The sequence below is a fragment of the Aedes albopictus genome, chromosome 1, assembly GCF_035046485.1.
Source record: "Aedes albopictus strain Foshan chromosome 1, AalbF5, whole genome shotgun sequence".
Classification (NCBI taxonomy): domain Eukaryota; kingdom Metazoa; phylum Arthropoda; class Insecta; order Diptera; family Culicidae; genus Aedes; species Aedes albopictus.
Window position 1 is genome coordinate 241,190,924 of NC_085136.1, and position 27,021 is coordinate 241,217,944.

General features: G+C 40.4%; 1 protein-coding gene across 1 annotated transcript in view; it reads right to left on the reverse strand.

Moving 5' to 3' along the window:
- Positions 1 to 17,837, reverse strand: part of LOC109425318 (anosmin-1) — a 50,543-nt gene extending 32,706 nt beyond the window's left edge. The window contains exon 1 of the mRNA XM_029860091.2: positions 16,751 to 17,837. Coding sequence (XP_029715951.2) covers positions 16,751 to 16,759 — 9 coding nt within the window. The 5' untranslated portion in view covers positions 16,760 to 17,837. The remainder of the gene's footprint in view (positions 1 to 16,750) is intronic.
- Between the last annotated feature and the right edge of the window lie 9,184 nt (positions 17,838 to 27,021).

Here is a 27,021-nt window from a genome sequence, read left to right on the forward strand (position 1 = left end):
TTTTTTTAGGTTTTCTTTGGAATTTTGTTCGATAAATCTTTTGGAAATTCTCATCAGTAATATTGGAAATTATTATATTTGAAAATACCTACAGCATAACTGTGGGGTTCGTGATCGTACTGTTAGTAACGCCAGCCTTCTAGGCATATTGTTAGCCACGGATTGTGGGTTCGATTCCCATTCCGGTCGGGAGAAAAATTTCGCCAAACGGAAAATTCTTCATTGAATCACTGGATGTCTTACAGTCTTACATGCTATCCGTTGTCTAGTGTAAGTCATATTCAGACTGTGGTCTTTGGTTGAAGACGGTGTGCAAATTTATCAGGCAACTCTTACGGGATCTCCTTTATCAATTTCTTTGGAAGTTTTTTTTATCACTTTATTCGGGGATTTTCTGCCGTAGGCAGGTTCATCCCGGCTTTCTTTGGAAGTTTCATCCGCAATCCCTTTGGAAATTTAGCTGATTATTACTTTTGTAATTATTTCGACAGCTCTTTGCAAAATTGAATTTTTAAAAATTTCTTCAGTATTTTTTTAACATTGGAAACTCATTTAGAAAATCCTTACAGAATTTTGTTTGTTATTACTTTGGAAATTCAATAATAAGAATTACGAATTGAAAAAAAATACAATGGTATGGCTGGAGAAAATCTCATCGGAATTGGCTTCTTTAACGGTGTTGAGATAATTCGATATTCTGAATCTGCATGTCAAACTAAGCCGAAATCCAAATTTTCATGAATTTTGGAGTCCGGGAACCTATTTAAAAATCAATTTGAAGTTTGCATGGGAGCGATTTGTCGAATCACCCCTCGTCGCAGTTTGTACTGGGCGGAGCTGTCAAACAGTTGCCCAGCTGTCAAAAGGTGATTTCAAAAAATCTCTTTGAAATTGATTTCAGGTACCAAAACAGAGTTCTAAAAATCTGAAAAAAATCATAGTGACTCAGAAAAAGGTGCTCTTCCGTATAAAACCAAAAAATCAACAAATTTTTCAAAATTTAAAAACCCAATTACATAAAGAACTTTCAAAAATTAAGGTGTTTTCAAGAAGTTCATCAAAAATCAAGAAGTTCTCAAAAAATTTCAGAATTTTTCAAAAAGCAATTTCCAAATACGTTTGAATGTTGAAATAGCTGAAGGCACCCTCAAAAAAAATACCGAATGACTTTCCAAAGGAATTGCTACTGAAATTTCACAAGGGAATCCTAAAGTAAATTCCGTAATATAAGATATTTCCAAAAAGAATACCAAATAAACTGTCAAAGGCACTTCCGAAAGCATTGCAAAAGAAGTTTCCAAAAAAATCTTGAAGTAATTTCCTATCAATTGCCTGGAAAATTTCAATAGGAGATTCCGATAGAGATTTCTTGAAAACCTCGTATACAAATTGAAAAGCTTTTATTCTTCTGAGCAAATCTTCTGAAACTTGTATTTTTTTTAAATGATTCAGAACATGAAATGTAGGACGCTTAGACCAAACTCGTAGCTTATTACAGAACTATACCAATATAGTCATTGAATCTCTAACTAAAATGTTTTCTTGAAGAAAGTCGTCTTAGCAACGTTGCTGAAACGGTATTCTTTCAAGTGGTCCAAAATGCGGGATACATGACGACTAGACTATATTGGAAACTATTAAGACCACATAGTGAGAAAATTTCAACCTGAATTGTTTTTCAGATGACATTGACAGCTCTAAGTCTTCTGAAAAATTTTGTCAAAGAGAGTGTCCTTCGAAGTGGTTCAAAACGCGAGAAATACTACCGTTTGATCAAACTGGACATCCTTTTTTGCGACAACAGTTGTCATTTTTAGCGATCTAGATCGTGATATATGCAACGCCCTGAATCAAAGCTCATTACAGCACTAGGGCCAAGTAGTGAATAAATATGGAACTACTAAATTGCTTTCTACTAGAAAACTATTATTCTTCCGAGCAACTTTGTTAAAGTGAGGTTTTCTCTGAGTGGTCCTAAATACGAGATTTACAACGTTTAAACTAAACTGGTAGACCCCAAGTACAATAGTATCACTTAGTGAGTGATTCTCGAACTAAATTGAATCTTAAAACTTATTATTTTTCTGAGCATTTTTGCCGAAGACCGTATCCTTCAATGCGGTCCAGAACATGATATATACTAAGTTTAAACCAAAAAATTCCACATAATGAGAGGACCTCGAACTAAAATGATTTCAATGTGAGAGTTTTAAGCCTTATGAGCAAAAACTTATCCTTCAAAGTGGTCCAGATTGCGAGATATATGACGTTTAGACCAAACTGGATGCCCCAAGAACACTAGCGTCACGTAGTGAGTAGCTTGACTAATTTGTTTCCTATGTGAAAAAGCAACTTTGTCAAAGACAGTATCCTTCTAAGTGGGTGAAGTCAGGAAATCTAGTTTGTTTTCCATGTGAAAGCTTTCAGTCTTCTGAGTAACTTTGCCGAAGACAGTATCCACCTAAGTGGTTTAGAACAATTAGAGCAAACTATAAGCTTCCAAAAGTACTAGTTTCACGTAGTAAGTAATTTTCGAACTTAACTATTCTCGATGTGAAAGCCTTCAAGCTTATGTGCAACCATGCCGTATCCTTGCAAGTGGTCTAAAACGCGAGATTCCCCAAGTAACAATTTCATTGCTGATTGGTTTTGTTTGATTTTATTAGGGTTTTATTACAGCTATAATTAAAATTTGCAGTTTTATGACTGCTTTTATGAAAACCATTGATAGAATGTTTTATAGTATACTTGTAGATATCCATAAAGAAAGATTTTAAGAGTAAACAAAACTTTCCGATTTGTAAACCTTCTGGCAATCATAATTACCACAATAAAACTGTTAAAACTCTCAACAGATGGCGATCCGTTCGATTAGTAACGACATCTGTTGGTGGAAGAGCAGAACTACCACTTGCTTTCGTTTATTTTCGCTGATTATGGTTGTCGCCATATTAAAGAATTAGCTAACGTGAATGAAAAATAGTTAATTTTGCTCAAATTAGCAATGAATTGATAGTTTGCCACCATTTTCATAATCTGCTCACATAAATAAATTCTCTCTGCTGAGTTTTCTTGTGATTCGAGATAGTTTTACTGAATAAACAAATTGATTCATTTCATTCCAAGATGATAATATTCACTATTTTTGAAGCGCATTAATTTTATGATTCTGCAACCCCAATATTCACGGTAAAATTGAATGCGCATAAGCCTACCAACACAATAACAACTAAAATATTACTTTGAAATGACCGCTTCTACTTACGAATGATGTATCGTCCTGAACTTTGCGTGCCATCGAAGAAGCTTCTCTTCATCTTGAGCTGTCATAGTTTTTGTTGAAAAAAAACAACAACAATCGAGAATGGGAAATTTTCCACTAGATTTTAAAACGGTTTTATTGCTACTATTAATGCGGTTTGCAAAACCTCTCCGAGAATGGTCCACTTAGCCGGAAGATGCTCTTAAAGAGGTTATCAAGAGGTTTTGATGTATAAATCAGTTTTATTGCAAGTTTTATAAAATTGGACATGAAGATCTCTTGTAGATCCGAACAAAACTTAAAATGTTACTTGGGTCACGACGTTGAGACTAAACTGGAAGCATCTAGCAATACGAGGGCCAGGTAGTGAGTGATTCTCAAACTAGATTGTTTTTGTGCGAAAGTTTTGAATTCTATGTGCAAATTTGACTTAGACAGTACATTTATAATTGGTCCAGAACGCGAGATATACGACGTTAGGACTAAACTGAAAGCTCCAAAGAACATCAGCGCCACATAGTGAGTGCTTCTTGAACTAAATTGTTTCCTATGTGAAAGCTATTAGTCTTCTGGGTAACTTAGCCAAAGACGGTATCCTTCTAAGTGATCCTGAGCACGAGATATACGGCGTTCAGACAGAAGTGGAAGCTCCTAACAACACTAGCGCCATGCCGTGAGTGATTCTCGTACTAAATTGTTTCCTATGTGAAAGTTCTCAGGCGTCTGAGCAACTTTGCCGAAGACAGTATCGTTCTAAGTGGTTCAGAACGCGAGATATACGACGTTCAGACTGAACTGGAAGCTCATAAGAACACTAGCGCCAGCAGTGAGTGATTTTCGAACTAAATTGCTTCCTATGTGAAGGCTCTTAGTCTTGTGATCAACTTTGCCGAAGACACTATCCTTCTAGGTGGTCCAGAACCTTGTCCAGAACACGAGATATACGACGTTCAGACTGAAGTGGAAGCTCCTAAGAACACTAGCGCCACGCCGTGAGTGATTCTCGAACTAAATTGTTTTCTATGTGAAAGCTAATAGTCTTCTGAGTAACTTTGCCAAAGACAGTATCCTTCTAAGTGGTCTTGAGCACGAGATATGCGACGTTCAGACTGAAGTGGAAGCTCCTAAGAACACCAGCGCCATGCAGTGAGTGATTCTCGAACTAAATTGTTTTGCATGCGAAAGATTTTAGTCTTCTGAGTGACTTTGCCGAAAACAATATCCTTCTAAGTGGTAACACGAGATACACGACGTTCAGATTGAACTGGAAGCTCCTAAGAACACTAGCGCAGCGCCACGCAGTGAGTGATTCTCGAACTAAATTGTTTCCTATGTGAAAGCTCTTAGTCTTCTGAGCAACTTTGCCGAAGACAGTATCTTTCTAAGTGGTCCAGAACGGAAGATATCCAACAACTACTGGCAAAATGTAGTGCTATCCCACATGTTCGACATGATGCCCTGTGTAGCAGATTTCCGGTGGGCAATGTTCCCGGAACCACTATTTCAACATATCAACATATTCTTGACGAAGTTATCTATCGAATAAGACTTTGGTCATTGGAATTGGTGAAAAAATCATCATTCTATAAGAGTTTGATTTTCTGAATCATAATTACCCCAATGCATTATTCGTAACTTTTTTTTAATGCCCGAAGAAGGTTAAAAGATGCTCGATCATTAACGGAGCCCGTATGATAACGTGAGCAGATCACCTTTTCGTGTTGCGTTACGGTGAAAGATGAACCAATTGAACTTTAGTCCTAACTGCTTTCAACTATGGCACAGTATATTTTAGTGATTCATGGAAAAACTTTGGCCCTTATTACATTTCACACCTTGTTAAAAGTGAAAGATCTAGGTTAGGTTCTGGCCGAGAATGGTCTTGATGCAATTATTACTGGATTAATATTCGGTATCATTTCTTGATTTTTGCGTTCAGAGATCCGATTTTGGCTGGCAAAGCGGCGCGTACAAACGTAACGTTTCAATCAGAAACCTACTTTGCAATTAAGCTGAAAATGGCTACTGCAACAAAACCGAATACTTTATAACATCTCAATACCTAGTGATAAAGTAATACGACATGCACTATACAAAGGAAACGGCACGGCCTACCAGAATAGATCAAATATCGGGCGCAGTGGTTATGCCCCGAGCAGAGAAAAAAGTTGTATAAACTATGGTTACCTATACCTAATAATGTCAGAAATACAGTAAACACAGTGGATTCAGTTTACTAAAAAAGGCTACTATCGCAACTGTAGACCTGAAGTTCAGAACTCCCTTGTCGAGCTCGTATGAAGTTGATCATCAATGTTAACTTCTTTTCCTGATCCGCCTAGATAGCTGTGTAGTAGCGGTAGCGGTTGTCTCAATTAATTATCAATAACACTACGGACCACCTGTTCAGGTGGTAAGAGTCCACTAAACAGGTGACCCCTAATTCACGGTGTGATGCGGCTATATGCGTACGTGTCTAGGAATCAATGGCTAGGGGGTCTAATAAAATCCTAACCGCTAACGGAGCCTGTAGAGTGCCATGGCGCCCTCCACAGTATGTTGCCCTTATTGCGCTAACCTGAGCAATGGTGCAGTGGACCTTGTGTTTCTCCGAGACAATCAGCTACCCTTCTTTAGTCTCAAACTTTAGAATTAATAAGAGCGGGATTATGAAGATGTTGTTAATTAGCTTAAGTCGTCGCCTATATGGTTTCGCATTATGCGATTTACACAGTGTATTCTGTGTATCCTCGCCTTTGGCGTTTTACAATCGATACCGATCTGGTTTTGTTGCTGCTGTTCTTTGATGTGCTGTTATTGCGAAGAGTTTAATCATACCTAGTTTGGGTAGTGGCTACGGTTATCTTCAGCATAAAAGAACAGCAACGATCAATCTTTGCAGACTTATGCAAAATGATACAGCCCAAGCGGCCTTAGTCCAAGAACCTTACTTTCGTAAGGGGAATTTCTATCTAGGAAACCTTGTGAACCCGGTGTTTGCTACTTTCAGTAAACATGAAATGGCGAACTGTGTCATGCCTCGAGCCTGTGTGCTTGCCAACAACGCAATCGTTGCTACACTCATCTCTGAACTAACCACCAGAGATGTATGTGCTATCACAATTGATGTATCTGTTGGAAACCTCAACAGGAAATACGTCTATTGCTCGGTTTATTTACCGCATGATGAACCATCCCCTATGGATGCTTTCAAACAAGTCATCGCATACTGCACTTCAAAAGGCCTTCCACTATTTGTTGGCAGTGATGCTAATGCTCACCATATCATTTGAGGCAGCAAAGACATTAACTTGAGAGGCTCCAGTTTGATGGAGCACTTAAGTAGTACAGATTTTGGATTACTTAACATAGGCAACCGCCCAACCTTCATGGTATCTGCTAGAGAGGATGTGTAAGATATATCGCTTTGCTCTAGTAGAATTAGTCACGAGCTGACCAATTGGCATGTGTCAGATGAAGAATCTTCATCTGACCATCGCTACATCTTTTTTGAACATGTGAATGTTACTTCGCAAACTTTCAGGAATCCCCGGTCAACCAACTGGGATCTCTTTACTGATTTAGTTGCGGTCATATTTCATGAATACTCACCATACATTGACACTTCAAGTGATGTAGATGATGCCGTTGATACTACAACGACCTTCATCATGGAAGCTTTTGAAGAAGCATGCCCTCTACGGTTTGTGAAGATCACAATAGGAACCCCTTGGTGGAACTCTGATATGGCAAAACTCAGGAAACAATGTAGAAAGAACTGGAACAGACGACGTTCGGCTGGTTCGGAGGCTTTCAGGTCGGCTCGCAAGGCCCACAGGAAAGCTCTCCGGTCTGCTGAACGATCCGGCTGGAAAAACCTTTGTACAAATGTTTCCAGTTGGAGGGAAGTCAGTCGGTTAAACAAAATCCTTGCGAAATCTAAGAATTTTCGAGTGAACGAACTTCGTTTGCCAAATGGCAATCTGACTTCCTCTGATGAGGAAATTCTGGAATGCTTATTCAGCACACACTTCCCTGAATGTGTGAATATTACATCTTCGGATGAACCTGATGTTTTTCCTTGTAGTTATGATTCACTGGCTTCGGCTCGGAGTATTGTAACTGTAGAATCGTTGAGTGGGCACTTAATAGCTTTGCTCCTTTCAAATCTCCTGGGGCATATGAGATTTATCCTATTTTTCTTCAGAAGGGATTTGATCAATTCAAAATTGTTTTGAAAAAAATACTTGTTTGCAGTTTTGCTACAGGGTATATTCCCAAATCTTGGCGTCGTATGAAGAAGCTAAGAGTTTCAGGTTTACAAGTTTAACCTCTTTTCTTCTGAAATGCTTAGAACGCATTGTCGATCATCACATCCGCGATGTTCATCTGGCCAACGTGCCTCTTCATGTGAACCAACATGCCTACCAATCTGGTAAGACCACTGTGACTCTTTTACACAAGGTTGTTTGCGATATCGAGAAAGCATTCGCTCAAAAGCAATTCTGCTTGGGTGTTTTCTTAGATATCGAGGGTGCCTTTGACAGGCACGTTGTCGATGTCATATTGGAAGCTGCACGGAGTCATGGTATATCTCCAATGATTTCCAATTGGATTCATCAAATGCTCAAAAACCGATATCTTCCCGAGTAGATGAAAAAATTTGATGAAAAGCATATTCAGCTATGATTGATTGAATTACTGAAAAGCAAAAACTGATATTGGTTTGATTGATATAAGAGGTAAAAGAACAGAAATAATAGCAAAATTTAATATGGTGAACTACTCAATAATAGCTCGTTAAGATATTACAAGATCAAAACAATAGCAGCCAAGATTCATCACTTTTTTCTAGAAAAAAATAAATAAAAAATGTCAGCATCCAGCATCGAATCTACGATCTTGGGATTCACAGGCGGCGATGCTTACCACACAACTGTGGCTCGCTGCTGTAAATAACATGGTAATAAGAGCTTGCGGTTCTTCGTTTCCACAGCTCAGAAAGGGGCACATGGCATGTCACTAACATTGAGCTATCTCTATGGGTGTATGTGTTCCATTTCGTGCAGAAGAGCTAAACTTGTTCTTATGTAGAAATTTTCAGCTATTTCGACTAAAACAAAAACTGTTATCATATCACTTTGAGCTATTCGTGTGATATTCATTAGATTTTTGAATAACTCATCAAAATCACATCGAGCTATGACAGCAAAAAGTGTTCGATTTGAGATATGATTTAGCTATTCTCGTCTACCCGGGTTTTCTCGACATTGCGTCTAGCAGGAATTAGGAAATTGAGTGTTTGTGGATGCCCCCAAGGGGGAGTCTTATCACAACTTTTGTGGAATATCGTAGCAGATACGCTACGGAGGCAACTCAATAATAGCGGTTTTCTACTTATGGTTTTGCTGACGACTACCTAACATTGTTAGTCGGTGTGGAGTTTGTACGTCCAATGTACTTGACAGCTTGACTAATAACAACCTTCCCGTACACATCGCCAACTCAGCAATATGCTAAACTACCACATCTCCTTTTCTTCAACGGAAAATGTTTAGTTAGTAATTTTTTCAACATTGCTAGCCATGTTTTCATTATCTTAAATCCACTATTTAGATCATCTACGATCTTCTAAAAGATTCAATGTATTACCGTTGAAGAGGGATACTTAGAAATGCAATACCTGCGCCTACGATTTAGGCTAACTTCTTCATGGCATAACTCATGGTTAATTTCAAATCTCAGACAACTTTTATTACAGAGTTCCCAGTTCACGGGCTTCGACGTTACCTTAACGCGCCTTCTAAGGCGACCATTGAACTTCCCCCGGACCTAGCAGATCGAAACTGCTGTAACGGCGACTCCCTTCAATCTTTGTGTCTGGCCCGATCAGATACTATCCGTCGGGTTCAAACAAAAAGGTGAACATACTTTCGCTGAACGCAACGGATCGAATCCGTCACTCCAGCAGCTCCCTTTGATGGCGAGCTTTTTACAACTACCGGACCCGGCAGCTCGAAACTGCCGCTTCGGTTGCTCCCATCTATGGTGAGCAGACAGCCTGACCCGGCGAATCGTATTCGTCGCTAAGGCAAGCCCCCTTCTAAGGCGGACTTTTTCAAACAGCCTGACCCGATGGATCGAACCCATCGCTAAGGCAACTTCCCATCAAAGGCGAAGTTGTTTTTGTACCTGAACAGCCTGACCCAACAGATCGAATCTGTCGCTAAGGCAGTCCCCTTTCAAGGTGGACTTTTCGAACAGCCTGACCCGGTGGATCGAATCCACTGCTAAGGCGACAACCTGACCCGACGGATCGTATCCGCCGCTAAGGTACACTGAGCCAACTCTCTTGATCATCGTTATATGTCAGTCCTATATTTCTGCACTATTGGAATATCATATGAATCTAAACTTGGGTTGAAAATGGGAAGTGAGAGTTATATGCCACGCATGTGGTATGACTCTCAGATCGCCATTATACTGTTATATGTCTTGCATTTTGCTTCTATCATGTGGGCTGGGTGCGCCAATGTATATGCAACTCCAATAATATCCTTCACATTTTGAAAAAAAAAAAAGTCTGCTTAGGCTGGTGCGGGAATCGAACTCACAACGCCTAAATGATCGACGCCGCTAGCCGCACGACCACGAAGCCCAATTAGAGGAGTTGTGAATTTCTGCTAAACGTATTCTACATTATCTGCCAATGTTGCTTTTCAACGCGGCCAAAGTTATATGCACAGCTAATGTATCGATTGTGTTATTGTGCGTTGCAAGAAAAACACAATTATGGCGATTACTTTCCAAGGCCTCCAATGATGGACAAAATTTATTCGCCATACAAATGCCACGTGCAGTCGCAGCAGTCATCATACCACCCGCCCATGTGGCGACCTTTTTTCAAGAATTATCAAAGAGCGCTGTGATAGAAAATTTGAAAACAGGTATGTTTTCTTAGACGACTGTCTCGCGCGTATCTCTGACTGCGGGTAAAAGTAGTCGCGAAAGTAGATTTTATTTTGATTCGTATAATATATGCATATAACTCCGATATGCGCAAATGTCATTGAGTTTTATGAGAAGGCTTTTCAATCGGAACTGTTTATGATATGATACGTATAACGATTCATTTGATGTGAACGTGTCAGACTACGGGTACCATGTATGTGCAGTGTCTGATAAAATAGGCTCTTAGAATTATTTCGGTGTAGCTCCCTCTTAGGTGAGCGTTTATTTAGCCGAGCCTAACGGTTCAAATCAGTTGTTTCGGCAGGTTTCGGCGGTTTTGATGGACATTTCAATAGGTCATCCGTTCAATTTGCACCGTAGAGCTTGCTTCACAACGACAGTCTTGCTAGGAGAGTTCCATCAGTGGTTTTTCGACTTCTGGCTCAGCGTGTACGATTAGTTCCGTTTTGCGGCAATGATTTGGTAAAACTGCAGCTCTTCGCAGAAACGATTTTTTTGAAGGATTTTTTTCACAATTGCCAGTGACGGCGGAGGTACTTCTTCAGAGGACCAGGAGGCTGTGTTGCCGAGCTTCAATGATGATGCCTTTTCCATTGCACGCTGGTTCTTTCGTCGCCAATGTGGAGTTTGTACGTCCAATGTACTTGACAGCTTGACTAATAATAACCTTCCCGTACACATCGCCTACTCAGCAATATGCTAAACTACCACAGTCGGTATGTGCATCAGCACCCTTTTCGACCTGATGTTGAACGCCCTTCAGGTAGTTGAGGGTTGGTGTCGCCAATATGGCCTTTCGGTAAATCCGAGTAAAACATCTATTGTTCTTTTCACGGAAAAGCGAAACCGTAATGGTGTTCGAACTTTACGTCTCTTTGATTCTGAAATCAATGTGACTGAACAGGTAAAGTACGTTGGAGTCATTCTTGATTCCAAGCTTTCCTGGACACCTCACATTGAGTTCAGAATCAAGAAAGCTTGTATGGCCTTCGGGCAATGCCGGCGAACCTTTGGTACAACTTGGGGTCTAAAACCCAAGTATATCAAATGGATCTACACAACTGTGGTTCGGCCAATATTGGCCTATGGATGTCTTGTGTGGTGGCAAAAGGGCGAAATGAGAACGGTCCAATCAAAGTTAGGCCATCTTCAAAGGATGTGCTTAATGGCGATGTCTGGAGCGTTCTCTTCAGCTCCTACGGCAGCGCTCGAAGTTGTCTTTAACGTTGCCCCACTACACATTCATCTCAAACAAGAAGCACTTTCTTGCACTTACCGCCTATGGGAAACTCCTGTGAACCGCAGTTCAACACACACCTCGTTGTTTCCACTTTTGATGAATTGGGACAAAGTTGTCCTTGCTCCAAGTGATCTTACAATTGCCTGTAATTTTCCATATATGACATTTTCCACGAAATTCCCTTCCCGGGAAGAGTGGACATCTGGATATCTGGAAAGAAGTATTTCAGACGGCATCGTATGCTACACTGATGGCTCCCTTCTCAAATGTCGAGCAGGTGCTGGTGTTTATTCTCGTGAGCTAAGGCTGTACCAGTTTTACTCACTTGGTAGACACTGCACCGTTTTCAGGCCGAAATCCTTGCTCTTATGTGCGTAGTGCAATCAGCACTTCAGCAGCACGTAATGGGCAAAGTAATATACTTCTATTCAGACAGTCAGGCTGCTATTAAAGCACTTGCTTCAGCCAACTCTAGGTCGAAGATAGTTATCGCTGGTCGAACTCAAATCGAGGAGCTAAATTGAGCAAACGTTGTTCACCTTGTATAGGTACCTGGCCATTCTTCCATCGCTGGAAATGAATTGGCTGATGAGCTAGCTCGCACTGGAACATCACATGACTTCATTGGCCCTGAGCCTGCTATTTCAGTATCGAAGTGTTGGGTATAGCTTCAGATTGACACCTGGGCTGCCACTCAGCACAAACAATACTGGAAAAATTTTGAGTCATGTCGTCAAACAAAACTGTATTGTACTGAGCCATCTCTAGGGGTTGCGAAGTATCTAATAAATCTGTCTAAGCAGAATTGCAGCGTGCCGGTCAAAGCGTTGACTGGCCGGCCACTGCCGACTCAGTTATCACATGGCGAATATTCAGCACGCTGATTCATTTGTATGTGATAGCTGTGAATCCGATTATGGAACTTCGTATCATTTGATATGTAACTATCCAGTTTTTGCGCAATTGCGTTCCCGAGTACTCGGTAAACACTTATTAAGCGAAACTGATTTCAGAAACCTGAATCTTCAGTACGTTCTGTTGTTCTTGACTCGCTGTGTTAAAAATCTATAGGCTCTCTTTACGCTTTATGCGTTATCACAGTGCCCTTTTCAGGGCGCTGTTTGAACCCATCATGGTACGCTTATGCGATATTACAGTGTCTTTTTCAGGATGCTATGTGATCCCATTGTGGTTGGCTTATGCGTGTATGACAAACCTATTCCCTAACCTGTCCTTTTCCCTGTCCCATCCTTTCCCTCAGGTAAATGATGAATAGGCTCGTGTTCATGGCGTTCCGGTTTGACTCCGCAGCCATGGGTAATCCTTGCGCTGATGGTGGGTACACAATCATCACCATCATCATCAATAGGCTCGTGTTCATGGCGATGGCACAAATTTGCCAAATGGAAGAGAACGTGCCTCTCGAGCCGACCTACTGATATCTGATTTATCTGTCGCAAATTTTTTATACCCGATTCAGGTATATAGATGGACAAAGATAGAAATCGAAAGATAAAGAACCTGCAGTTCTTCCAAATGCCCTCTAGGACTATCAAGTAATTTCTACAGGAACTCCTCTAATGATGTATTCAGAGAATTCTTTAGATAGTCCTGCAATAATTCCTATATGACTTACTCCGCAAATTAATTCATGAATAAATCTACGGAGGGCACAAATTTCCCAAATGGAAGAGAAAGTGCCCCTGGAGCCAACCTACTGATGAATAAATCCAGCGATTTTCCTAGGTAGTTTTTCAAGTATTTCTCCTAGGATTCCTCAAGGGATCCTTCTAAGAATTTGTCAAAATGTTTCTCTATTAATGCCTTCAGTTATTACTCATATTGCCGTGGGCTGAAAATCTCGTAAATAAAGAAAAATAATAATAATTACTCATATAGGAATTCCTCTAGAGATTTCATTATGATTTTTCTGTTAGAATTCCCAGTTGGGCAGCCTTTATGGATTTCCCGGGGGTCCCTCTTGAGATTTCTCCAGGGTTACCTCTTGATATTCCTATACGAAAATCTCTTGGTATTGCTTCCGAAATTCCTTTAGAAAATCTTGGAGTTCATGCTAGAATTTAACAACCCATTTCTGCTGTGATTTCTCTTAAACTGCTCCAGATATTTCCCCAGTACTTTTTTTAGGAATTCCTCCATGGATTTCTCAAGGAGATTTCTTCAAAGGTTGCAATAGGGATTCTTTCAATGATTTTTTTTTCAAAAAATGCTCCAGGAATGCCTCTAGGGAGATTGCAGTAAGGATTATTTCAGAAATTACTTAAGGGAATTATCCGGAGCTCCTGTAAAGGTTTTTGCAGAAACTACTTACACAATTAGAAAAAATCACCGACTTCAATAATGTTTTACCGAAATCTCAACCGTTAATTTTGTTTTACAGGTAAAATTCGGTAAAGGTAGCAATTTTTACCGGAATTCGTTAGAGTTTGACAGATAAACGATAAAATTTTGCCGAAATTTGGTAATTTTTAGAAGAATTTCGTTAAAAACCCCATTACCAAACACTCAGTGGTTGAGATTTCGGTAAAAATTACCGAACGCGATTCGCTGTGTACGGGATTCCTTCGAGAATATCTTGACGGTTACGTTCCGTAATTCTCCCAAAAAATTCTTCAAAGATTTCTCCAGAGATATTTAGAGATTGTGCTCTGGAAATATAGTTGAAAGGCAGCGTAAACGTAGCCAATTCGGGCAGTATGAATCTATACTTGTCAATCAAGGTTCAATTTCATTCGTTGACAGTCAAAGTTAGATGTTATGATTAGCGCAGCTTAAACCAGTGCCAACTGTTTTCTGTAGACTACAATTGCTATAAACTAGAAGAAGGCTGTGTTCCAGCAGGGATGTTATGACATGAAGAAAAAGAAATAAAATATTTAAAAATTCTGCTGTAAAAAGCACTGAATGTAAACTTTACCAAATACCTTTTTTGTCTGTGCCCTTAACCCATTCGATTTTTTGACCACAAAAAGTTCGTTCAATGTCCCGATTTTGTCAGGTACCCGATTTTGTCAGCCCAAAATGCTACCAGGGGCTGACAAAATCGGGTCCTTACTGTACTTATTAACAATAAGTATACAAAGTCATGCAATGCAATGGCAGCCGAAGAAGGCCCTTCAATTAATAACCGTGGAAGTGCTCAAGGAACATTAAGTTGAAGCGAGGCAAGCCCAGTCCCAGTGGGGACGTAGAGCCATAAAGAAGAAGAAGAAAATGAGAGTGGATATATAACCTATTTTCAATTAGCTTCCAACTGCTTTTTGCCGAACTTGGCTAACAAATCTCGATTAAAAGTTGCTAAGTAAATTAACTGACTGGGGGCACTTTCGTAAAACATAAAAAAAGTGAATTGATGATATCTTCGACATCTAAAGTTCAATTTCAATCCATTTTGGCTTTTGAACGAGATCTAGGGTTTTTGAAATCGGGCGCATATTGGCGGAGATATGGGCCTAAAAATGACATGCTTTTGAGGAGGTGACCCCAAGCTTTTGACCGGGAGTTTATATCGAAATCAGTTGACCAGGAATTCTCAGGAACGTATTTCTCATTTACACAGGAATCTTTTTACAAATTGGCAAGAACGCCTGGAAGCGACCTAATAATATGCTCAATTTCTGAAAATGAAGCTTCCAAGGCTCTAGGCAAGGAATTTGCTATAGATCTTTACAGAAATCTAGTAAAAGTCTTGTGAAACGTCTATCAAAAACCAAACTAGAAATCATACAGAAGTCATTGAACCGAGGTTCTCATTATGAAACCTGGAAAACTGATCAGAGTTTCACTCAGTATTCATAAATATCTTGTAAGAAAATTTCCAGAAATACCCTGAGCAATGAAATATTCCAAGTCGAATAACTGTGTCGCTTTACTATGCTCCGATAAGTAATGAAATAATCAATGTGGAAAATTTTATTAACGACGAGTGTATGTACTCCCTGTGTATGTACTATGAAAAATACTTTCAGTTTTTGTTGACAAATTTTTTAACAATAATTAACATGTGCACCGCAAAGCAACTTATTTTCAAAAAGTGCACCGCGAGCCAAAAGGTTTAAAAACCCCTGCATTGGATCATCAATATAGCCTCTAGTATGTAGCACAGTGGACAGTTTCCGTATAAAAATTGTCACGTTTATTCAAGACTATGTTAGTGTCCTGGGTTATGATAAACTCATAAACTGTAAGTTTCTTCATACACTTTGTCCTTTGTTTGAATAGTAAAGACTATTTATACTGAATTTTAGAGTTAAAAAAGCTGCTCAAAATATTATTCTTTGTTTCTGAAAAACGTACTTTAGATTTTTACACTGCTCAAAATATAGCACGATACGCTCGCTAGCGATGCAGTTGTGTAATTATAAAGCCCAAATCATGAGATTGTGATTGGTATTCTATTTAATTTTGCAAAAACTTGCAATAGATTTCATAATATTCATACGTTGAAGGTTTTGATCTAGAGGATTTGACTGGCGTTTGATCCAGATCGGACCACTGTGCAGCGGCACACTCAGATAACGACCTCGTGTTTTTTCATACCTACGCATTCAATGTTGTATCCTCTATTGTTCAATTTCAAAGCTGGCCTTGTCCTTGAAATTGAACAATAGAAGATTCAAAATCGAGGTTTTCAATAGCGTAGGTATAACGCTGCTCATGATAGCAAAAAAAAGAGCACTCACCATGTGCACAATGGAAATGAGTTCCAGCTACGAATAATAGACTAACTGTTTCAACCAGAGCCACGTGCTACAGTGTTGGTCAATATATTGGTTAATTTTTCGATTTTCAAATAGAACAGGTGACTTTGTTGAACTTTATACGACGTTTTCATGTACTAATTCGGCGGAGACTGAATTTCAAAAATAATATTAGAGTGTAGAAAAACATTTATAATGGAGAAGAATATACATACTTGAATATTTTGAGCAAATTAGTCAAACAAAAGTAGTTGCAGTCCCTGTAAAGTTTTACATAAGTCGCCACAATAGCGAAAACACCTTTTTGTAGTGCATAGATTTAGTCACGTGATACACAAACAGTAAAATAAATACTTATGTTCTTGCAATAATAACCTAATCTTTTGCTCTTTCACAATAAAATTTACGCTACGCAACCAAAAACAAGAAAACACTGTAACCACGCCGCAATCATGATTACACTAATCACCGCAGTACACGCGTCAACAATATTGGATTAGAGTCAAAACAAATTTGATAAAAATGCACTTATTACGCGTTCAACTTTTGACCTACCTTGAACATGAAGCGAATCTTTCATCCAACGAATGAAATCAATCAGGTAAACGGTAGTCCTTACTTTGTTCAAAAGTGTGTCTGCTTAATGCGGACCTGCCGCACAGATTACAGCGGACGACGCATCTTATCCGAAGCTTGACGCTTATCGTACCGATAAAACCCCAACCTCCATCGCATCCAATCGCCGGTCGGCGTCTATCAACACTACCCTAAATGCTTCTGATTCTTCTTCACCCGGCACGGCACACGCTCGCAGTATTAAATACCTGTGATTGCCGGTTTTGCTCGTCGTTTATTACTTTTGAATTTGTATCCTCACTCCAGCGCCAGGGCCCGGGTCCGTGGCGACGACAAGAAGCCAACCGCGAAACTCAATGCCGGAGAGTCCTGCCCGCACAAACCGAAACCCCAACAGCAGCGGACCCCAAAAACCGGCCTTCCTTCGTATTCGTTTTGATAGTTATCGTCGTTGTCGTCACATCGGCCCCCAAAATGCAAATCCCATAAATCAACCGAACGACACACGTTTTCACTTTATTTGCACCAAATTCTTCGTTAATTGCATTTCCGTGCTGCCGTTGCTAGGGCTGGTGGATGCTGGATATAGGTAGTCTGCTTCTTCGTTGTCACACTCGACCGTATGAGGTCATCACCGAAGGCTTCTTACTTCTCGAAATGGAAAAAAAAAATCACTTTCCAAAAAATTGCACGTTCGACAACACGGTTCAATTTCACGCACGTGAAGCTTTCCCAAAACTCAATTTTAGCTTTCCCGATACGCGACCACGCTGCTAGTCCACCACGGACAGCATGCTAAAGCCCACGTTCACTCCAAGAAACACGTCCGCACCGATTCCTGTCTACACTGCAACTGAACCACCGCCACTTCTTCGCCACTTTCGATGCACTTTTTAGGGCGACGAAACGAATCAACCGCACTCTAATTAGTCGGCAGCAGCTCACATGGGGGGAGCAAAACACAGAACTCCCCGACTTTGAACTCCCCGTTTGCACACCGTCCCCAAGTCGGGCCCTATGGAGGCTACGAAACACTTTGCAAAAGCTGTATGAGCCGAACGCCACCGGAGTCACCGACGGAATGAGACCGGACTGACCAGCACACGAAAGGATAAGCTCCATGCCATCATCGCGCGGAAAACGGCTCCCCAACCGATCTACAGTATAGGTAGGCAGGTCGGTCGGTAGTAGAGGGTCTTGCCCGGGATTTCCCGGGACAAAAATCCCGGGATATCCCGGGATCTGAAAAATCCCGAATCCCGGGATATTTTTCAAAAATTCCCGGGATTTCCCGAAAATAAAAAAAAATGGCAATGCTAAAACAAATCTTCACTTTGAAATCTTCTCTTTTTCAATGTTTCCTTTTTTTCATCCAATTCTACGCTATCTGTCAGGTATAGTTTATTTCTACTTAAATCAAGTTTAGTTGAAAGTCCAACTAATTAAGCCAAAGATATTCTGGCTGAATTTATGTCATTCATTTCTCTTTTTTTACTTATTTGTTTATTCACAAGGCTCGGGCGCCACATGGGCATAACTGAGCCAGAATCTTTTGTTTTTACATTTTACAATTTATTACTGCCTTTCCATTTTTCATTTATGTGGCGTTACATTACAATTATAATCAAACTGAATCAACAGACAGTATATCGGAATGTGAAATAAAATGATTTATTTTAAGCTAGATTGCCCTGGTAGTATTGTTGGAATGTTTTGGCAATGTTCAACATTTTTACAATATGTGAAATATGTAAACTGTTGCAAATATTTTTAGATGTTTCTGGAGTTATCCCTTAAGAATACTGTGTTGTTATATACCTAATATTCAACAGCCCTGATCATAAAATTCTCACACAGAATTCATTTACGTCTCAGGGTAAATAATAAGGGATTACTCTAGAAATATCATCAAGTTCTGTCAAAAAATTCCTTCAGATAAGTATGGCAGAAGTTAACCTATAGCCCAAGTTAACCTATTGCGGAAGAAGATGAACTTTATTTGAAAATTTTCAAATACCTTTGAATGTCTCCAACTGCCCTCACACAATCAAATGTCTATGAAATATGCACACTTAATTTAGGATGCCGAATCTCGGTTTACGAATGCCGAGATTTGCACAGCCGAGTAGTCAGTTTAATATTTTGATGAGATCTCAGCTTATAAATGCCGAGAATCAGCATAACACACCCTGTTGCTAAGCAACCTACCATCTTGTTAGCTGAGTCTCGGTTAAAATTCAAAAACCGAGATTTGCACAGCCGAGCTCGTGAAATAAAACTAAGTGTGTGTATTTTCTTTGGAATATAATGGTTATTAGTTGATCAAATTTAATTAAAAGTGCTTAAGAAATCGTTCCATTAACTTTTTCATCGTTTTTTAGAAAATTTAGATTTTTCCCGGGATCCCGGGAAATCCCGGGATTTGGAAAATAAAAATCCCGAATCCCGGGATTTTTTTCAGTCCGGGAAACAAGACCCTCTAGTCGGTAGGTAGGCGGTTGCACTTGCGTTGTCTCTCGGCGTTTCTTTCGCTATTCAGCACAGCGCAGCCCCGAGTTCTTCGTTGCGTTCTCTCTCACCGTTAATTTGAAGTTGTTTCGCCCTCGTATCGTCGAAATACTGTGTGGTGTGCACGCCGTGGCCGAGTCAAATGTGATCTCGGGGAGCCACCGACCGCGCGCGGTGCGTGATTTATTCGAGAGAATAAATCAAAACAAATTGCTCCAAATATCTTCTGCGTAAGCACGCAGTGCAACGCAGGAGAAAAATGTGCAATCCGCTGCACTCACTGCTGGTTGGACTTCGCGCGATGCGCTTTGGGGTGCAACGCAAGAAGGATCTCAGTAACGATGACGATGACGACACTTTAACTTAACTTTAACTTAACTTTAACTTAACTTTAACTTAACTTTAACTTAACTTTAACTTAACTTTAACTTAACTTTAACTTAACTTTAACTTAACTTTAACTTAACTTTAACTTAACTTTAACTTAACTTTAACTTAACTTTAACTTAACTTTAACTTAACTTTAACTTAACTTTAACTTAACTTTAACTTAACTTTAACTTAACTTTAACTTAACTTTAACTTAACTTTAACTTAACTTTAACTTAACTTTAACTTAACTTTAACTTAACTTTAACTTAACTTTAACTTAACTTTAACTTAACTTTAACTTAACTTTAACTTAACTTTAACTTAACTTTAACTTAACTTTAACTTAACTTTAACTTAACTTTAACTTAACTTTAACTTAACTTTAACTTAACTTTAACTTAACTTTAACTTAACTTTAACTTAACTTTAACTTAACTTTAACTTAACTTTAACTTAACTTTAACTTAACTTTAACTTAACTTTAACTTAACTTTAACTTAACTTTAACTTAACTTTAACTTAACTTTAACTTAACTTTAACTTAACTTTAACTCAACTTTAACTTAACTTTAACTTAACTTTAACTTAACTTTAACTTAACTTTAACTTAACTTTAACTTAACTTTAACTTAACTTTAACTTAACTTTAACTTAACTTTAACTTAACTTTAACTTAACTTTAACTTAACTTTAACTTAACTTTAACTTAACTTTAACTTAACTTTAACTTAACTTTAACTTAACTTTAACTTAACTTTAACTTAACTTTAACTTAACTTTAACTTAACTTTAACTTAACTTTAACTTAACTTTAACTTAACTTTAACTTAACTTTAACTTAACTTTAACTTAACTTTAACTTAACTTTAACTTAACTTTAACTTAACTTTAACTTAACTTTAACTTAACTTTAACTTAACTTTAACTTAACTTTAACTTAACTTTAACTTAACTTTAACTTAACTTTAACTTAACTTTAACTTAACTTTAACTTAACTTTAACTTAACTTTAACTTAACTTTAACTTAACTTTAACTTAACTTTAACTTAACTTTAACTTAACTTTAACTTAACTTTAACTTAACTTTAACTTAACTTTAACTTAACTTTAACTTAACTTTAACTTAACTTTAACTTAACTTTAACTTAACTTTAACTTAACTTTAACTTAACTTTAACTTAACTTTAACTTAACTTTAACTTAACTTTAACTTAACTTTAACTTAACTTTAACTTAACTTTAACTTAACTTTAACTTAACTTTAACTTAACTTTAACTTAACTTTAACTTAACTTTAACTTAACTTTAACTTAACTTTAACTTAACTTTAACTTAACTTTAACTTAACTTTAACTTAACTTTAACTTAACTTTCAAACCGTCGATTGGAAAGTTCAGCGCCCACTAGCCGACGACTCAACGGGTCCTCTGCTGTACAAAGGAGTCATTGTTGTGTGTCTCCAGTTCCGCACTTTCCGAAGGGTCCGCAAATCAACCTCTACTTGATGGACCCATTTTAGCCGGGTTGCTATCTGACATCCTGATGACGTGACCCAGGCCCACCGTAGCCTCCGATTTTCGCGGTGTGGATGATGGATGCTGCTCTCAGTGATTGATGCAGTTCGTAGTTCATTCTCCTTCTCCAAGTCCAGTCTTTCGTCTGCACTCCGCCGTAGATGGTACGCAACACCTTCCATTCAAATACTCCAAGGGCGTGTTGGTCCTCTGCATGCTTGCAGCCCAAAGAGGACTACCGGTCTAATCAGCGTTTTGTAGATAGTTTACTTGGCACGGTAAAGGTTGGGTATGCTGCGCAATTCAGATCCCATTGTGATCCACTAACCTCTGCCCAGCAACTCCTATCCCTACCTCCTCGTGGACCGTGGTACCGGCCGGAAACTATGAGCAACCTTAGCGAAGATCGGGTAACCAACCCCGGTTGGAACTTTGGTCGTAGGCTGACAGCGAAGGGGGGGGGGGGGGGGGGTGTGTTTACTTCGGCAACCTGAGCGTCTGTTCTCCAGGAGAAGCGGCTCACAACAGCGCCTGATCCCCATGTTAGGGGCGGCTGATCAACGTCCGAGTGCCAGGGAAGGATTCTAAGCTCAACTGCACACTATGTCCTCCGGAAAGTAGGGGACGAGCCAGCCGTAAAAAAAACATTGTAACGGAAAATCAGCAACAGAATAATACGAACTGAGACCAACGGCAACGATCCCAGCGAGCAAAAAGAACTTGCGAACTCGGTTCGTGGAACTGCCGATCTCTCAACTTCATTGGGAGCACCCGCATAATCGCCGATCTACTCAAGAACCACGTGTTAGGCATCGTAGCACTGCAGGAGGTGTATTGGACATCCATGGTGCGAACGTTTAGAAGTAATCATACCATCTACCAGAGTTGCGACAACACACGTGAACTGGGAATAGCTTTTATCGTCATGAGCGATATGCGGAAGCGCGTGATCGGTTGGTGGTCAATCGACAAAAGAATGTGCAGGTTGAGGATCAAGGGCCGAACTTCAGCATAATCAACGTGCACAGCCCTCATACCTGAAACTCTGATGATGACAAAGACGCATTTAAAGCGCAGCTCGAACTCAAGTGCGACCGCTGTCAAGATCATCATAGGAGACCTAAGCGCTCAGGTAGGCCAGGAGGAGGAATTCAGACCGACGGATAGAAAGTTCAGTGCCTACCAACTGACGAACGAAAACGGCCTACGACTCATCGATTTCGTGGGGTTAACAAGACGTGGTGGCAGTCATGTCGTCATGCCGTTAAGTCGGACCTCAGCAAGGCGTTCCGGAAAGCCAGGAAGCGTAGGCTTGAAAATGGCGGTATGGCGCAACACCCCCCCCTCTAGTCGGTCAACATTCCTCTTCACTTTGAGCGCGTTCGACCATGCGACGGCGCCATACAGTAGTATGGACACTGCTACTGACGCGAGCAGCTTTCACTTACTCGAGATAACTGCCGAACTGTTTGACATCATCCTAGATAATGCCGTAACCGCTAAGCTCGCCCTCTTACAAGCATACTCGACATGACTACTGAAGTTGAACTTGTCGTCGACCATGACTCCAAGAAGCTACAGTGAGCGACAAGACTCGACCGAGCACCCGCCCATGGTGACCACTGCCTGTTGTTCAGACTTGCGGTTGTTCACCACCACCACCTCCGTCTTGTGGTGCGCGAGTGTCAGTTGTCTCGACCTCATCCAGCCTTCCACTATGTCAATCGCATGCGCTGCCGTCAATTCCACCTCTTCGACTGACTCACCGTATACCACCAGGGTAATATCGTCAGCAAAGCCAACCAACTTTACTCCCGATGGTAGTGCTAGCTAGAAATCCTCTACATAGAGATGAGCGGAAGTTATACATGTCGATTCGGCAACGCTGTTTGTTTTGTTTACAACAGCTTCCAACACTTGCCACAAAGCTAGATGTTCAAACTTTTTGCGTGACTTTGTTGTGGTGCAATTTGTTTTGTTTACGTGTGCTAATTATATTCAAACTTTTTTTTCCAAATTTTGAAAAAGATAACAGCGCAATCGAAGAAATCTGAAATGCATTGCTAAGAATAGCGCGAATCAAATCGGCAGAAGTGAATGAAGCAGCAGCAATGAAAGTTTTTTTTAGCAGAGCAGCGGCAAAAGTTTTTCATGAGCATAAGCTCTTAAAAGCAAAATTAGTTTTATATTATCTTCTTACTAAATTTACATATGCCATCAAATTCTCGATAATAAAAATAAATATTTGTAATATGTTTATTGTCGATTGCGATACCGTTCAAACAACGCCTTCCTACAAACAATAAACATGTTCATTTGGCTCACACTTTGACAGTTCTCTCTGCTCGATTGGCTCACAATGGCCGCCTCCGCACATCTCTATAATGTAGGATTACTAGTGCTAGCCTCAATACGCCGTCATATGCCGCGTTCCACAGTACCGGGCCCAAGATGGATCCTTGCGGTACCCCCGCGTTGACATTGTACTGTTTTTGGCCTTCCTCGGTGTCGTAAATCAGCACCCTGTTCTGGAAGTAGCTTCCCAGAATACGCCTTAGGCTAGCCGGGACACCTAAGCGAGTTATGGCGCTCTCTATGGCGGCCCAGCTTACACTATTGAAGGCATTTCTAACGTCTAACGTGACGATCGCGCAGAACCGTATGCCTCTTCTCTTTTTCTGCAGCGCAACTTCGGCCAATCCAGTCACTGACCTAATGGCATCCACTGTCGATCTACCTTTGCGAAACCCAAACTGGCTGCCGTCCTCTCGGTATAGACCAATAACCTAGACAGAATGATCCGCTCTAGGAGTTTCCCGGCCGTGTCTAATAGGAAAATTGGTCTATATGCCGACGGGTCGCCTGGTGGCTTCCCGTGCCTGGGCAATAGAACCAATTTTTGCCCCTTCCACCTCTCCGGAAACTCGCCTCCATCCAGGCATCTCCGCATAGAGAATCTGACCATGTCAGGGCTAGTTTCGATGGCTGCTTTGATAGCCACCGTCGGAATGCCATCCGGGCCCGGGGCCTTGTTCAGCTTAAGTGATTTCGCAATTGTGGCTTACTCATCATTCGTCACTGGGGGAACCTCACTCGGACCGGGATGGTCTTGCAGTGTGGGTGCCCATGGTCTTACCTCGTGGCGCGGGAACAACGTTTCCACAATCCTCTGCAGCATCACGGGAGAGCGTTCCGGTGGTGCAGATGTGCCTTTCGTTTTGCACATGACTACCCGGTAGGCTTCTCCCCAGGGGGTTGATCATTGAATCACGCCCGCTTACGCGCCTTGATCTCTTCGTTCAGTGCCAATTTTGCCGCCTTGTATGCCACCTCTTGCTCCGCTCTCAACTCATCGGTCTGTGCTCTTTGCATCCTTCTCCTTGCCCTGTGGCAAGATGCGCGGAGCTCCGCGATTTCTTGACACCACCAGTATACCGGTCTTCGTCCATTCCTGGGTATGGATCGTCTCGGCATTGCCGCATCACACGCTCGTCTCAGGGTACCAACTAGATAGATAGACAGGTAATCGGTGTTCTGCTCCATAAGCAGTAGCTCCGCAAATGCCGGCTTATCGAAACTTGAGGTTAGCCATCCTCGGTGAATGTCGGTTATCCTCGACTGCTGCAGTCTACCGCCATGATCGATACTGTATAGAATCGCCAGGTGATCACTATACGTGTACCCGTTATCAACTCTCCAGTCTGAGCTAGGGTTAAGACCCGGGCTCCCGAAGGTCCCATCAATGATGGACTCCACAACGTTTCTGCTGTTTGTGCTTGCACTGCCGACATTCGCAACCTCAACGTTTAATCCCGCCATAGCCTCGAGTAGAGCCCAACCTCTCTCGTTCGTAGAGCGACTGCCAAACTCGACCGCCCACGCATTAAAGTTCCCACCGATGACCAAGGGACTCAGTCCTACTAGTGCGCTTGCCAGTGAGTCTGGCATGGACGAGAACTGGTCTATCGGCCACCTGGGTGCGGCATACATAGCAACTGCAGTAGTAGACCCTGTCGCTCTTTGCAATCGCGAAGCCCTCACACGTCGTGGAGATTATCTCCTGGACCGGGTACCGACCGGTCGTACAGATCGCCGCTTTCTTGGCCTTACCCGCTACCCAGTTCCCGTTATTGTGAAGGATGCGGTATGGGTCCGAAAGAAACGCGATGTCTATACTCGACTCCGAGGCGGATTGCCACAACAGCTGCTGCGCGGCTTCCCGGGTAGAAAGGAATTACAGAACATTTGCAAGTTTTACCATTAAAAAAGAATGACTGTTAGTTCTCAACTAGTTCTCAGTATATTTCTATAGGCTCGCGCCGAACCCGCTCATAATCTAGTACCGCAAAATGGACTAGACAACTGTAGTGCTAGAAACTAATAGAGTTAGGTTTGAATAAGCTTGTAGTAGTAGCCATGAAAGCTTCCTGCTTGAATAGTTTTAATTTAATAAATTAGTCTAAGTTGAACTCCCGAAGAAATAAAGTGTCCTTAAATAGTTCCAATATATATTTGCGAGTCAATAAAGTGATCTTCAAAGTGCCAAACGTTTCCTATTGCGAAGAAGAAATCCTCCTAGTGACAGTTAGCTGCAACACAGCGAGCTTTGTGGAGCGTAAAATAGTGCTTACCCGATAACACCGCCCTCGCACGGTGTAAGGCTATCCAACAGCCAGTGTCCGATTTTCACTCCGAAGCAATTTCCCCGGAAATCACGAACCTGCCCCAACAATGACTGAATGGTAAAATTTGCCATTGGTTTGTTTGAAATAAGTGACAAAAGGGCAAAAATAATAACTGACATTGTTCGATAAAATAACTACAGAATGTCAAATTTTGACATTACAATGGCAAACCAAGAACAAAAAAAATAAGGTTGAGAATTGCAAAATATGCCATTATTGAGTTATTGAAAATAGAACTATATCAAAATTAGTTATTCGATTGTCAACCAAAAGAAGGGTATATTAAGTTTTTTTATCCAATAACAAAATGAAGGCTTATATGTTTTTGGATGGAAAGTAATTACAAACAAATATCAAAAGTTACCATTAGAATTACCAAAATTCAAATTTTGTCATTATGTTGTTCTTGATAAGTGCCAAACTGTGAGTTCATCAAACTCGTAAGAGGTCAACAATATCTCACCAATTACAAAATTGGTTATGATAGCAAAATAAGACATTCAGTAGTTATTCTTCTAAACTTTATAAATGACACGCGAATGGCATATTTTGATATGATATCATATTGTGCTATTGGCATGTTGTTTCAAGCTCTTCTTGGAGAACTCATGAATGGCAAAATTAGTTATGACAATAAAATTTATTATTCTTTTGTTTTTGGTTTGCCATTCACCTCTACCCGGGTTCACAGTCACACTGGGCCAGATCACGAATTTAGGAGGAAAAAAATATTTTGACCATGAAGACAAATATACTATATTAACAATATAGGTCACTCTTACGATTTTTTGGCGACTCCTTTTTAGTGAATGTGTCGCCACCAAGCGGCAGAAGAGGTACTACTTCACACTCAATGCATGCGCCATCCAAATGACGTTTATTCTGTCAAGCTGTCATTGCATGGTGGGGATGCCCATTTATTCCTAAATAATCGATTAAACAATAATCGATTTTTTTTTTCAACCACTCAAATTAGAAAAATAAAATATTTATTAGCTCAACATTTTCTGGTGTGCTAAACCAACTTTATCAGAATCTGAACCTCCTCTTACTATTCTGTTCGCATTTCCACATGTATTTTTAGAGCACTCTCTACCGAATTTATAATAAACTAGCTGTCCCCGGCAAACTTTGTCTTGCACACTGTGTTTTTTTGATCTTGAATTTGCG